Genomic DNA, 16,110 nt, shown 5'->3' on the forward strand with positions numbered 1-16,110 from the left:
ACAAATTATACATTAGTATGTTTTACTATCTGACAGTCATAATCTATAATGAGGAATCTGTATGTACATTACCAGGTACAGTATAACTACATGTATGTAATAGACTTATGAATGAACATATATAAATCATCATCAATATAAATTATGATATTACTACTGCTCTGAGTGCTTTATAACTATGTAATAAAATTTTACTTAGAAAGAGTAATTATGTCATGCTGTCACCTGTCTAGTGTTCTCAGCTTCTGAATGATTTGTTACTATTTAGTTATGTTTAAATATTATGATGGCCACCGGACCAGTCACATACACCCAGGCCTGGAATTAAATCGGGGTCCAGATTTTCTTAAAACACATCCATAAATAAGTTTGAGAGTAACTTATTATTTTATAAAAAATATACTTTTAATGTTACATTCCTTTCTTTACAGATATGATTCAAATATGCTGGTGTTATCTACTGAGACCATTACTTTCAATGAAGAACATCACTACAATTGGTTGGGCTGCTCGATTGGTAGCAACATGATGTAAGCTAGTGCCTGTTGTAACACTATTGTTGGTTGGGAATCTATTGCTTACTGGACCGCTATATTGGATGGACCATACGTGTTGGTTGAACAATTATAAATGGTTGGACCGGAAGTGTTAGTTGGACCACCAGTGTTGTTTGGACTGCTTGTTGGACAAAATGTGTGATTGACAAATATAATTATTTGAATCACTGTTGGATAGACAGCATTTGTTTAATCAGACAGCTATAATCAGTTGATTTACAAGTTTCTGGTTCGCTTGTTCCTGGAGGATAACTATTCGCTGTAAAGAAGGAAACAGAAAAGCTCTTTTGCTAACTGTAACAATGACATGGTTGGTGAATTGGTATCGGACAATTTGCAGCCAAGACAACACATTGCAGTGATGGCCGATTCCTTAAACTCTAAATGGCAAATAAGTTCACCGAAAATAGTTGATTTTTTTATGTCACTTGTCAATTATAACATGCATTTACAAAATATAAAGAGTGATTAATGAAAATATGAAGTGAACTTGTCAGATAAAGCAAAAACAAATGTGCACACAATTACATAGTGACTTGACATTAAAATAGAAAATCATAAAGGATACATCATAGCTTTTGCTTTTCTGTTTGTTTTTTTCCCGACCAAAAATATTTTTTTCCAGAAATGTGGTTTTATTTTTATTTTTATTTTCTCCTCCTCTGACACTCTGGCCGTTCGTAAAACATATAATTAAAAAAAGGCCTTAAGTACCTTAAACTTTTCTGCTGAAGTGTGTGTTTCCGTTGTCTGAAATAATTGTTACATAAAGTAAGATTGTGCAAATTATCTTAAGCAAAGAAATCATGGAAAATAAACATTATTTACTTAACACGTAAAAGTTTTTTGTTTGCTATATTTAATGATTATTGACATAAATGTTTTCCAACTACTGAAATTTAACTTTAAACTTATCTTTGCCGTTAACATTTTTTGTCGTTTAGTTGAAGTTTTCTTCTGAAATCAACTTAGTAACAACGCCACGAATTTGTCTACCATATATGATCAGGTATCATTTTGTAATATATGAATTCAGCCTAGTTTTTTGATAGTATATCTTGAGACATATATCTTGAGACATGCATATCTTACAAAAACCTGGCATTGTTTACTGGTAAATCGACTGTCATTTTTCCTACATTTGTTTAAATGAGCAATATCAAATCATCATGTTAATCTAAGTAAGGCTAGTCGTATTTCAAGGTGTGTTCATTATATATGTTATGTTGCTTATGTTTTAATCTGCTTTTAAAAAAATGGACTAAATTAAAATATTTTATATAAGAATATATAAGTATAACTGTTAAGAACCTCATCATCTAATGAAGTCTCCATTTCCTCAAGTGATATTCCAAAGGGATTGATTTAATCATCACTGACATCTTTAAAAGAACAGTGTTCTAGCAATATTCCTAGAAAAACCTTAATTGAACCCAGCAGTGTGGAAATTTAGTTTCCTATAATTTAAGCATACAATCATAGTTGTGTATCCTAAAACAGTTCAGTCAAAGTCACTTTTATTTTAGATTTCATAGTCAGAATAATGAGCCACATTAGTGTGGAAAATTTGGTGATAAACAACATTCGGTAAGTTCTTTATTTCTGGTCATTCTCCTCCAACCTTGAAGCTCTGTTTTATTAATATCGATCAATTATGCTACAAAATGCGCATGCAATAACGAACGTTCATTTGTATAAGACGTCTAACGTTTCGTCTGTAATTCTGTAAAAGAAGGCGAACTTAAGTACACTAAGGAGGCTACAACAAATTGATCATTTGTTCTACGGATTTTGCCATAAAAAGTAGGAGTAAGGCAAATCAGAGGCGAGCGAAAAGCGAAAATTAAAAAAAATATAAAAATGCATATTTCTTACCAAATTTATCAATTATGTCAAGAAATGCTTTTAACAACTGTAATTGCAAAAAAGGTTCTCAGTTATAAATGAAAAGATTTTGATTGTACCACATGAAAATCTGTCTCAATACATATATTTAACAAATGGCAATAAGATCCAGTGCTTTACTATTAACTTTCATTGCATCAGCAATTTAAATAGGGAGTGGCACCGGATTTTCAAACTCAAACGTTTTTTTTTTTAAATAAAAAAAAAATCTTATAATTCCTCACTAAAAATTATAATACCGAGTATGTGAAAAAATACTGATTTTTTTTTTAAATATGCACTTTGTACTGTATATTATACTAACATGGCATTGAACGTTTCTCTACCCGGGTCACGTAATCATCTTATTACTCAGTTCAAAAGAACTTCTGCAGATTGACAGTCATCGCAATCTGAGGACATGATATCCATCTTCAAAATACTCAACCTTAACCCGCGAAGAAATCCGCCGGTCATACGATTTTATTTTTACTTTATTCCCATTTTTCTGTTTTCCTGGATTTTCTACCACCCTTGACTTCCGGTTTGTTGTTGTTTTTCGCTCAGTTTGTAACATGTGATTTGATTGGTCGAATGGAAGGGCGGCGTATTTAAAATCTCTAACATTTTGGCACTTCTTCTCCGTTATCAAGCAAATCATGAATGAAAGTCCACATGAAATATGAATTTGCAGAGATTCAATGCAATGGTTATACAGATTAATGCATATTTATAACAGAAAACAACGGTCACTCTGCACTCAACAGAACAATACATTTCTTATTTACGAATTCACTGTATTGCTAAATTCTTACTATTCGAAACGAAGTAAAATCGATAAATATAATGAAGAAACTTTGTTGTTCTTGCTATTTGAGTTACTTACCACTAACAGCTATAGGGGAACGCACCTGGCTCACCCCAGGTTTTTTTTTTAAACTTTAATAAATAAAATTAAAATAAATACATATTCCTATAATTGGATAATTTTTTTCTAGAGATACATCTTCTGATAACGTTTCCAATGTACTAGTCACGAAGGGTGAGAGACTGGTTTGGTGGATTAAGATGTCTGCCTCCAATCCAAGAGTTATTTGGTTAAATCCAACCTGGTGACAAATGGAACATTGTGATGAGGCTCTTGAACGTACACACAGTACTGATTTCCAGGGGCGTAGCTAGCCCTCTATTCATGTGGATTCATGATTGTGCTGGGGGGGGGGGGGGGTTATGAACATTTTGAAAACAATGGAGCAATCTGGTGTATTCTGGGCGTTCTTAGGTCCTTTAATACTTGTAAATTGACAGTTTAAGGATAATAAATCAACAAATTTATTTTCTCAGCAGATCTTTTCTACAAAATAGCAAACAAATAAGGTTTGATAATGTGAAAAACACTCAGATTGTCTTACAGAAGTTTAATTGTCTGTCCTTTTTGCCATTGAACTGTATAATTACATACTCGATGACAATGTCCATGTGTCTGTTACATCATGTACTCAAAGAAAAACATAGTGATTCTGTAGCTTTGGCTAAACTGTTTTATTTTTTGTCAGAATCATGTGGATTCAGCCGTGAATTTCGCTTATAGGCAGCTACGCGCCTGGTTTCTACCTACCAAACAGACTTGGCTGTTAAGTTATCAACTTTCATCACAATCAAGCAAATTATTCTATATATATGTTTTATTACACAAATCTTGCAATATAAGTTTAAGCAATATTACAACACAACTACATTAACAACAAACATGTAATGGTTATAGTGACTTCTGACTTGGTCACAATTTATAGAGAGAGCAAAATAATTAATTTCCTTATTGATAAAAACTAGTTAAAAAGGTAACAAAGTTCCAATATAGCTAATTTAAAAGTCAATACATCACTATTAGTTCCAATAGAGCTTTATAATGGAGTTTATTCATTTAAGAAGTTTCAAAAATGCTTTATTTTGCTGAAAAGAATTGGTAACACTTGCTACTTTAAAGGGCGCCTCTTTTAAAGCATTGATCTTGATAATTTAAAGCTGCACTCTTACAGAGTGAATGTCTGGTAAACAGTGGTAAACAGTGATATAAGACTGCTAACAAAAGATTTGAATGTAGTTTTTCATGTTTTTGTCAGAAATTTGATGTTTTATGGTAATATTTGAATGTAGTTTTTCTAATTTATGTTAGAAAATTGATGTTTTATAGTAAAAAGCATTATTAACGCTTATTTTTTTTTTTAGATTTTGGCGTTCTTTCTTACAATTGAGATTTGTTCTATTGTAAGTTACCTTCATTTTGATAACTGAATTGAAGGCTTTAATGCCAACATGAGCGTATTCTGAGACAACCCCCCCCCCCCAAACATTTCATATCAGTGTCAAACTGTGGCGAGTGCAGCTCTAAAGCCAAACTGGTAATACAAATTGAAAGCAATTATCCTGTAAAAACAATAGCATTATGTGCTCCCCACTAAAATGTTACAAAATGGTCTGAGAAACTAAACATTTAATATCCCTATATTGAGATGAGGTGAAATACATACATGTATATACCTACAAAGCATTATTCCTAAATAACATTTCTTGCATTTCTAAAGATACTATTTCAGCAACTGTAAGTATCTTTTACTGAGAAAGTACACAAAGCTGGACAGAATCCCAACTCTTGCAAAGATAAAGACAGCAGATTGTCATTATATAAGTCATTGTTACCAGGTTGTAGCGATATCATGTTAAAACTGTTAACAGCGCAATGTAACATCTCCACTGAGTCCAGATCTAGGATAGGATGGGATAGGAGATAGTGCCGGTGTGTCTCACTCTGTGGAACTGCAGCCCACAAGCCTACACTTCAATACATATGACCGTCACGGATACCGGTGTTGCCATCCATCACTTCCCTGCAAAGATATAAAAACAAAAATGATTTTAAAGGTTTATTTTAACCTAGCTACAACTGTACACTCATTTTAAATCTATTAATTAATGCACAATGTGCACATGGACTTGTAGCATCTGCATTATCATAAATGTTTTGAAAATATTTATTGATATTCAACTTTTCAGCAAAAGCTGGGGTATGTGCCTGTATATATAGTTGAGTGGTCTATCCATTTTCCTAATAATTTACTTGTTTCCACAAGAAGACTCGAATCAAATCTGGGATCAGTCTATTTTGTTACTTATTTCCTATTTTTTTCTACAATTATGATATCAAACATTGAAATATATATGCGATTGTAATACAGGTAAATTTAAGCATAATAATATTAATCATTTTCGGTTTCAGGAAATATTATTTTTTTATCACAAAACATGACCAAGTCCATTTAAGAGCATTTTGGCAATTGCAAAGGAAATTGAGATGGCACTCATTTCTGTAAGCATGTATAAAAAACTTTAGGCTGTCAGTCTGCTGGGCTGCTTACTTCATGCTGCTAGGCTGCCAGTCTGCTGGGCTGCTGACTTTAAGCTGCTGGGCTGCTGGGCTGCAAGTCTGCCAACTTCACGAACATAAAACAAAGCAATAAGTTAACTACAAAATGAATTAATCAAAGGTGTTCGTCGCATTGCCTGAATACAGTAATACAATTTTTTTTTCTTTTTTATTATCAATATATTTTTTATTATCTTTTTTTTTTGGTCAAAATAATGAATATATGTCATTTAAAAATATGTTCCACAACTTTCCATGAAAGAAAATTAGTATAATATATAAATAAATATAATGTTACTTAATAAATATACATGTGTAAATGAACCAAACTCATGTATACACACAAAATACATGCATGTTTCTCGATAATATAGATTATTATTTAACACGGCGTATTGGTAAACAGCTCTTTTTTTTATAAATAAAACATTTTGCACTTCTTACCTGTGAAACGTTTTTGTAATGAGACCGCTGTCAAAACAAGTCAATCCTGTGGTGCATATTAAGCCACTTTCCGTTGTCTCATGAAATTTCATATCGGCTTTGATGGTATGTGTAATTCCAGAACCAGTCTGACCCGAAATAAGCACGCTCAAGTCACTTAAAGCGGTATTTAATGTCAAAGACTTCTCTGTGATTAACACTTTCGGTCCAAATATTACAGTTGTTGACTATGTACGCGAAATGTCTCGCGGAGTTCATGGACCAATGAAATGAGCCGTTTTAAAACCTTACTCTGAAACCGGAAGTCAAGGGTGGTAGAAAATCTAGGAAAACAGAAAAATGGGAATAAAGTAAAACAAAAACGTATGATAGGCAAATTTCTTTGCGGGCTTAGGTGGAGTGTTCGGAAGATAGAAACCATGTCCTTAAATTCCGATGACTGTTAATCTTCAGAAGTTCTTTTGAACTGAGTAATAAGATGATTACGTGACCCGGGTAGAGAAACGTTCAAGACCATGTTAGTATATTATACAGTACAAAGTGCATATTTAAAAACATTTTTTTTAAATATTTTCTTACATATTCGGTATTATAATTTTTATAAGGAATTATAAGATTTTTTTTTGATTTTTTAAAAAAAATGATTGAGTTTGAAAATCCGGTGCCAGTGGTAACGTGCCATTATTCGAACCAAAAAGAACAACCATTGTATTCATTCCGTACTAATCTAACTTACTATCACAAAAAACACATTTTAGACAAGTAAGAGTAAATCATCATTTGAACATTTCTAAATATTGGGTCAGGTTTAAATTTGAACCTCTTGAATCACACGATAAAATTGTGGTGACATTGACATGGCAGCATATCGAAAATGTAAATAACACAGAGAACATTTCTGAAAAAAACACACTGTGGATTGAATTGTGAGACAATATAAGTGCAGGTGGTGGATTAAAGATGTTTCCGTTTCAAGACCACTCATTGACCACGAACTAATGGTCTATAGGTCCGTGCCTTGAAAAAGAATAACATGACAGCCTCCATAGCTCCATAGTCCACCTAAATGGCCGTCAACGAGTCTTTTGACGATTTTTTTTATTATGGCAGACCCGTTACAGATATACAAAAGAAATGTCAAAATAAAAAAAAATATCCCTGATCGCTCATTATTGTAGCTACATAGCTTCAATGCCCGTAAGAAACAGGCCACTTTACTAACAGGCCACTTTATCACTAATCGATCAAAGAAAATAAGTGCGATAAGAAAGAACAAAGAATTTAGAAAATTAAAACAGTCATTTGACTTATAAAAAAATGATTTCTGATTTTACTGATGTTATTATAATACTTAATTTGTAAATACTGACTGTTTCTAAAACATTTACAAGTCCTCCATTTTTATCTGTTTATAATGCACCAGTCAATTGTAACCACGGCCCCCCAGGTCCGGGGGTATGCCGGGGATAGCCGGGGAAATGGGCCGTGGCCCCGCAGTGCCGGGTGAATGCGGTGGCTTTGTCTTCGCGCAAATTGTAGCGGGGAATTGCCTTACCTAGGCTCCCTTGGGTGCGGGGGAATTTGGCGGGGATTTGACCATCAGTTGTCCCCGCAGGGGGGAGATTTTACCCGGGGTTGGCTGGACCGAAAGTCAAAGTCCCGGCTATTCCTTATCCCTAACACTTATGAGTATATGATTACTGAGAAATGCATTTTAGAAATTAAAAAAATAACTCACGAAAACATGTTCAATGGTTGTAAGTCGTGTGTCCGTCGTGTATTTGAATAGAAGTTTTGCACTCAAAATCTGATTAAGTTATTATTTAGCACTAAATTTTGAGTACAAAACAATGAATTACTTAAAACACACATAAATAATCATTGCCTTCGGCGTTGTGAAACTGCTGTTGTTTACTGAAGACTATAATCCATTGACTTTGACACTGGTTTTCACTTGAAACGTGTATTTTACATTACGAAAACTGATTTAGTAAACTGAAAATAATACCGGAAATGAATAACAACGGTGCGTCCTGCAAAATATTCCCGACAAAAAAAGACTGTCATCAAATAACAGCTGTTTTGGGGTTACCCGGTCCTGATTTTGTACTGACACGAGGAAAGTTTGCTCGCGAAAAATGTAAAGCATGGAAATACCTTCAAAAAAAGACGAAGTCGACGTTGCAGGTTTAAATTCTAAGAAAAAGAAATTCAGAAGTAAACAAAAAATAATCCGCGCGGCCAAATAATGTGCGGGCGCAAAAAAAGTTGTTGTTCTTTCGTTTTAATGCAATTTGACGGACATAATAAAAAAATAATCAGTATAATTCGTATTATTATTATACTTATTATTATACCTCATTTATATACCACGCTTTTCATAAAGCAATATACGTTCAAAAGTGCTTTTCAATACATGTACACACACAAAAAATATCAAATCAAGCAATTAAGCTACCAAATAAGCGTGATTACACTCATCCTTACATATTACTCTAAGAACTTAATTTTCGGACAATAAAACATTGTTAACAACAACAAGACAATGCAACTTTAACTTTAATTAAAAGGGAAATGAAAAGGTTAATTGTTTTAAAGATAAAGCTTAGTGATATTATGAAATAAACATAAAATCCATTACAATTACAATAACAAAATGGTACACTATACATGTTTTAAATATAAATTGTTCTGATCTCAATAATTGAGCATGTTTCATACCAAATTAATATCATTTTTCGTAAGTATATAACTTCTTCGAAGCTTATAAATCATATTCTGAGTGAATATTAAGTGAAGATATATAATCCAGCAGAAATACTGAAGCACTGACACACAGTTTATTAACCAAAGTGTTTGAGGAAGAAATGGGTTTTAAGTGTCTTCTTGAAGTACTTCAACGTTTTAGATCGTCTGATTTGAGATGGAAGAGAGTTCCACAGTTTTGGCTCCGCAAACATAAAACTTCGTTATCCAAAGGTGACATTACGAATATTCCTTGGAACCACTAATGTAGGCGCATCATTCTTTGCTTTTAGATTGCGCCTAGGCTCGTGAACTAAGAAGTTCTTCATATATATTGGCGATTGTCCATGTAAAGCTTTGAATGTGGTAGTCAGTATTTTGTATTCAATTCTTTTCTGTACAGGTAGCCAATGTAATTCCTTAAGCGTAGGAGTATTATGACTAAAACGAGATGTTCGTGTAATCAGCAGGGCAGCAGTATTCCGTACATTTTGTAATTTCTTGATGTACGTTTTGTTGGTACCATAGAGTAATACGTTACACTAATCCATACGTGAAGTGACTAGCGAATTTACTAGAGATTTTGTGGCATTTTATGTCAAATATTGCCTGATGTGTCCGATCTGCCTGATTTGTGCGTAACGCGATCTGCTTACGGAGTTGGCGTGTTTTTCCATGCTCAAACCATGTACGTAGATTTCACACATATTCTGATGACTTTATTTGCGAGTCCCCTACTTTCACGCCTAGGTCACTATGTGTTTGGTGTTTTTTTCACTTGAGAAAGCTATAACTTCTGTTTTGTCGGTGTTTAGCTTTAACATATTGTTATGCATCCAAGACACAATATCTTGAAGACATTTTTCAACCCGACGAAGTGTTTCATTCTGAGCTGCTCCGTCGGTAGGTTTGAATGATAAATATAGTTGTGAGTCATCTGCGTAGAAGTGGTGGTTGAGTCCAATTGATTTATAATTGCGCCTACAGGTTTTGTTTACATGGTATACAATTTGGGGCCTTACACAGACCCTTGAGGTACGCTGAAGTTCATCAATACTGGTTTGGATACGTTACCGTCGATACACACTGTTTGGAAAGGATCTGAAAGATAAGATGTAACCCATTGAAGTGGTTTGTCAGCGAAACCAAAATGTTGCTCGAGGCGACTCAAGAGGGTTTTGTGGTCGATGGTGTCGAAGGCAGCGGGAAGGTCCAGCATAACCAAGATAGTCATATTTGTATGATCCAAAGATTGAAGGATGTCATTCTGCACTTTCAACAAGGCTGATTCTGTTGAATGGAACTTTCTATATGCTGACTGGGTTTCCTCGTGAAAGTTGTATATTGTTAAATGCCCGTCAATTCTTTTACTCACAACCTTTTCCAGAATTTTAGAAACATATGGTAGATTTGAAACTAGGCGGTAATCTTTTAGTATGTCTTTATCAAGATTAGGTTGTTTTAGCAATGACCTAACACGAGATGTCTTGAAGGATATTGGTACATTTGCAGTTTCCATAGATAGGTAAATGATTTTTGTTATTATTGGTAGAAGCTCAGTTATACACAATTTCAGTAACCATGTTGAAATAGGGTCAAGTTCGCACGATTTATTGGGGGATTGTGCTTTTCAATTTCTTCCGCGGTTGCTGGACAGAAGTCTATCAAACTATCTACTTCTTTCAATTGATCAGTTTCATAGCTTATTGCAATTGAATTTGTCATATGAGGTGATATTTTTTCTATTTCCCTCAACCTTGCTTATGAAGAAATCACTGAACTCTTGAGCTTGCTTGTCAGGTGTTTTTTCAGCCGGGAGAGATATTTCACTTGTAACCCCCAATAGATGATTGGTGTTTTAACATGCTCTTCTGATCACGGCCGCAAGATGTTACCTTTTCAGAATAAAAATCTATTCGAGTGTGTTTCAGCAGTTTGTTTACCTTTGCGCAGTGATTCCTGTATATTTCGTGGTCAATAGCGAGTTATCATGAAATTATCAGTTTTCTTTTCACAATCTAATGTGAATGATATATGTATTTATGTTATTGTGTAAAAGGCCATTATGTATACTTCGGATCAAAAAGAGAAAACAAGGCAATATCAATACGTTGACTGATATTCTGTTCGTTATTTGATATTACTGTTATACATGAAAAAGTTCTTAATGTTGTAATAAGACTATATCAATTGTGAAAGAGTTAAAACGTTTTCGTTGTTTATCAATATTACTTTAAATGGCATTTACGCACGCAAGTACGCGAGCGCGTACTTTAGTTAAGGCAACTGCACAAGTACACAGTTAATAACCAAAATAAAATTAAAGCAGGAAACAAATCAAGATACCGCGTCTTTTTAATATGGCTGACAGCAGACAATTTCTGGATGCAATTTGTTGATGCATTAGTTCTATAAGTCTTACTGTAATTCAAAGATATCCAGCTTTGCGCGTCTTACGCAAGAAATAAGAGGCTAAGAGTAGCTAACAATAATCTGCAGTTTGGCTTCAATATTGTTGCATTATAAAATGTTTGTTTAACTGCCATATGCTCACTTCTTGAGAACTTTTTGTATCTTAAATTCCATTTGTTACATTATAAAAGTAATGCTAGAGCTTATATATAGCCTATGTGAAAATAATTTCAAAACACAATTTTAATTGCATTAATATGTCTTGCTTATCTGTGCGCCTATATAATAATAAACGTGGACCTTGCTGCAGTATGAAACCAAAATGTTCCAATATGCTCAGTACATAAAACATTAGATGCTAAAGAATTGTGTAGAGTTGAACTTGTGTAGTTTACCGTAAGGCTTAAAAAATGTCTGTTTCGGGTAACCCGACCCTACTTATAAAAATGCGCCGACCCTAACTATTTTTTCCGTTTCTGAGCAAAGAAATATTCGTTAGCGAATAGAGAGTTACGAAGGGCGGATAAATGCAGATTTTAATCAGAATTATCGTTTATATGATGAAACAAAGTCAGGCAATGACAGTAATGTAGGAAAGACTGCCATATGCAAGAAAACACTCTGAACTTACGACAGATTTTGAAAAAAAAAAAAAATTCCCTACCTACCCTACCTAGAAATTTTGGGAAGGTTACCCTAAACAAACAATTTTTTTTTGGCCTGTAGGGGCTGTACTCCGTATGATGAAATAGCGAAAACAAATGTTGAAAACTGAAACAAACTTGGTATCGATGTCTACAATGCATTAAAACTTACTAACTGAAGTACCACATAGTTTACAATTAATTTATTTTTCCCAGTTTCTTCGTATTTTCCATTAAAAAAAGATTACTAGGTATGTCTACCTAGTAGAATTCATTCCTTATGCGTGATTGGCTAGTTGATGTTATCACGTGATATTACCAAGTTAGGTATATAGCTTAAATATTCCAACCGTGCAGGGTAAGCCTTCGTAGCACAGTGGATACAACACTGGACCTCAATTTCGACGAAACCGGTTCGACTCGATTTTTTTTTCTTTTTTTTTACAATTATGATATAACAGAGTAAAACATTTTATTAAATAATTGTCCTGAGATTCGTTACAGAAAAGAACTTTTTGGTGCCAATCTGGTGTATAGTCCCTTTAAAGTTTATTGGGTTAATAAAGTTCTACTATACATGATATAGCCATAGATCTAAATAAGTTTTGAGAAAAGAAGAATATTGTGCTGTATGGATTCCTAGAGAAAGCAGCACCATTAGTGATCACCTAAGTAGATTCTATGATTCTGACAATTGGCAAGTAAGAACAGCTGTCTTTAGACATTTAGACAATAAGTGGGGGCCACATTCAGTAGACCGGTTTGCATCGCATTTAAATACCAAATGTCATTGGCAAGGCTCAATTCCAGGGGGTGGATCCCAGGGACAGAAGCCTTTGATGCTTTAAAGCAATACTGGGCTCTTGATGTAAAATGGACAGTCCCACAGCCAATATTGGCGTTAGCATGTATAAATAAACTCGTTGCCGAGAAGGCAACATGCACACTTTAGTTCGAAAGTGCCCCATTTGTTTGGTTAACGAAAAGATCAATTCATAACATCTGTCATAGATTTAAAAACAAAAATGTCTAATAAGTTCAGGGAAAAAATGCGATGTTTGTAGCGGAATTTCACCTTTGCAATTTGACATGATTCCTTTTAGGTGTTGTTTTGAAAACTAGTCATTATTTGACATTTCGTTATTTTCTCGTGCTCATGTTCTTTATTTCTATCAGGTGTTAGGCTTAAAGGACACACCGAAAATCATTGGACGAAGCAGAGATTTAAGATGACGAGCACAACATAATGGCAGACAATATGGCCAGTTATTTACTTCAACGAGAGCAGACAATACTGTGGAAAAGTACAATAGTTTGTTTTTTATGTTCGAAAAATATTGTGCGAATGAAAAACATTCAAAAACCTGCACTTCCCATTAGTGTTGCTATGTACTTTACCGAGCTGTTGGACGAAGGGAAATCAGAAAACGTTGTTTCCTCAGCATTTTAGGCAATTAAATGGGTGTATGGCATACATGGCTTTACAGATCCTACAGTAAACAGAATTGTAAAACAATTGCTAGAAATAGCAAAGCGGATTAGTTCAAAACCAGTACAAAAGAAAGATACTCTTACTTCGGATTTGTTTCATTCACTGTGTTCTATGTACAAAAACAGCACTGATATTATTAATCCAAGGTAACTCGCAATAAATATGTTTGCATACGCCGGATTGATGCGCATAAATGAAGATTTCATTTTGTATTGTAAAGATATACAATTTAAATCTGTAATATCTCTTAAAAAGAGCAAAACTAATATGTAAAGAAAAGGTTCCAAACTTGTTATATGACAGCAGTTTATATTATTTGATCACCATTGACTTGTGTGCAATGCAGGCAAAACCAGGAATCGAGCCCATGAAGGTTGCAGATGATTCAAACGCTCTTAACACTGATCAGCCAAGATGATATTGAATATAAAGTAGTCAACAGCCTAGAAATTTATGGTGTATGGATATTCACGGCCTCTAAACGCCAGCTCCACCACTTTACGGTGGTGCAAAGAAAAAGAGCTGTCGACACTTCCGTGGTGGAGCTGTGCCCTATGTTTACATGAACAAACGTGAGTATAATTTATATTTTATTTGATAATTTCATTTAACGGACATATTTCGAAAATCGGAGAATGTGGTACCGAGTAAGAACACTTTTACTGTAGGCTGGTTACTATTTCGTTTCAATAGTGTGCAAACTGTTGTGCCAGGAGCTTTTCGCCCGAATCGGACTTGTGCATATTTTGAGATCTGATTGCATAGCAAGTACATTTCGGTGCTAACACACCCCGTTGGAACATTCTTACGCATGCAAATATAACTGTTATGTATAGTATCTATGCCGGAACACAACAAAACTGATAAGCACTTCTTAAAAAGAAAAAAAAAAATGCACATTTTTATAAAAGTGGTGGCGCTGATGCCCTAGTGGTGGCGCTGTCGAGTAGTGGTGGCGCTATTATGAATGTTTTAAATTCACCCCAAAACGTCTGCGAAATATGACATTCCCAAAACATATGGATGTTTGAGTCGATGTTCATTACACAAAAATCACATAACCTTGATGCAACAATATTGTACGTGTAAAGCTTATCATTGTTTGGAAGGATATTCATTATGTATTTATATTGGAATTCCCGAAGTTTCGTATCTATTGTTAGTTTGAGCGCCTGTGTGTACACATTTTTCCATTGTATAGAGTTAAGATCAAATTGAGATTCCCAGTTTTCTTCTCGAGTTCTATTTTCAGGTTTAAGTTGTATATTAAGATTCTTGTAGACTATTTTACTAATTTTTGTATTTTCCTCCATTTTATCTACAAAGTAGGTTGGTGTGTTATATGATATGCCTTCATTTTTCAACCGGGTTTTCCAGTCATCAGGAATACTGCTGATTAAAGCATGGTATTTCAAAAAATCATGTGTACCAAGATCGTATAGTTTCGATAAGTCGTTAAAGTCATAAAAAGTTTTTTTTCTGTAGTCATACAAATGTTCGACATATTTTAGACCCCTATTATGCCATTCTTTGTAAAAAAATGTTTTATTATTAGGGAGTTTTATTTTGCTGTTGTTCCATATAATTTCTTTTGCTACGATCGCAGTATCCGTCTTATATGTAAACGATGCCCATGATTGTATGACTTCATATTTATACCTGTGTTAACATATATATATATTGCGTTTTCACATGCTTTTACTTAAATGTAAACTGTGATATAATAAAAGAATATTGAGTTGAGTTGAGTTGAGTTGAGTTGAGAAAAACAGATTTTAATTTAAGATTTTGAGTGCTTTTTGCATCCATACAACTTTTAAAAATTAAATCTTCTCCAAACTGTTTGGTCGTTTGCATATATAATTTAACCCATATAGATTGTTTGTTTAAAACAATTCTTTTTACCCAGCTTGCTTTAATTGCTTTGACAAAAATAGATATATTGAGCATTTTTAAACAACCATTTTCATATTCTTGAATTATTTGATTTCTTGATATTTTATCGGGTTTTTCATTCCATAAGAATTTGTACATTTTGTTTTGTATCATTTTTAAACATGTCTCAGATGGTATTTCTAAGACAGTTAGTGGGAACAGAAGTTTTGGGAACGCAAACGTTTTGATTACAGTGATTTTGCCAAGTAACGAAAGATTCCATTTTTTCCATTTTTCAAGACATGCCTCAAATTCTAAAATCTTATCAGTGAAGTTTACTTTTTCCATCTCAACTGTGCCGTTGGTAAATGTAATGCCTAGCGCAGATGTTTGGGTGATTTGCCAATTATATTTCTTACAAAACGGTATGTCAGCGTATTTAAGTGGACCTAATCGTAAAACTGCATATTTAGCTTTATTTAATGTTAACCATGAAAATTTTCCAAAATCGTTTAGACTAATCATAAGCTCTTCGAAAGATTTTTGTATTCCATCCATAAGGAAACTGGCATCATCAGCAAATAAGGTTTGTTTCAGTTCTGTATTATGTACATTTATATATTTTTGTTTGTA

General features: G+C 33.8%; 1 protein-coding gene across 1 annotated transcript in view; it reads left to right on the forward strand.

Moving 5' to 3' along the window:
- LOC128235467 (uncharacterized) overlaps nt 1–14,020 on the forward strand; it is a 53,915-nt gene extending 39,895 nt beyond the window's left edge. Inside the window, exon 16 of the mRNA XM_052950285.1 lies at nt 13,949–14,020. Coding sequence (XP_052806245.1) covers nt 13,949–14,020 — 72 coding nt within the window. The remainder of the gene's footprint in view (nt 1–13,948) is intronic.
- Nucleotides 14,021–16,110: the final 2,090 nt, after the last annotated feature.

Source organism: Mya arenaria, chromosome 5 (genome assembly GCF_026914265.1).
Source record: "Mya arenaria isolate MELC-2E11 chromosome 5, ASM2691426v1".
Classification (NCBI taxonomy): Eukaryota; Metazoa; Mollusca; class Bivalvia; order Myida; family Myidae; genus Mya; species Mya arenaria.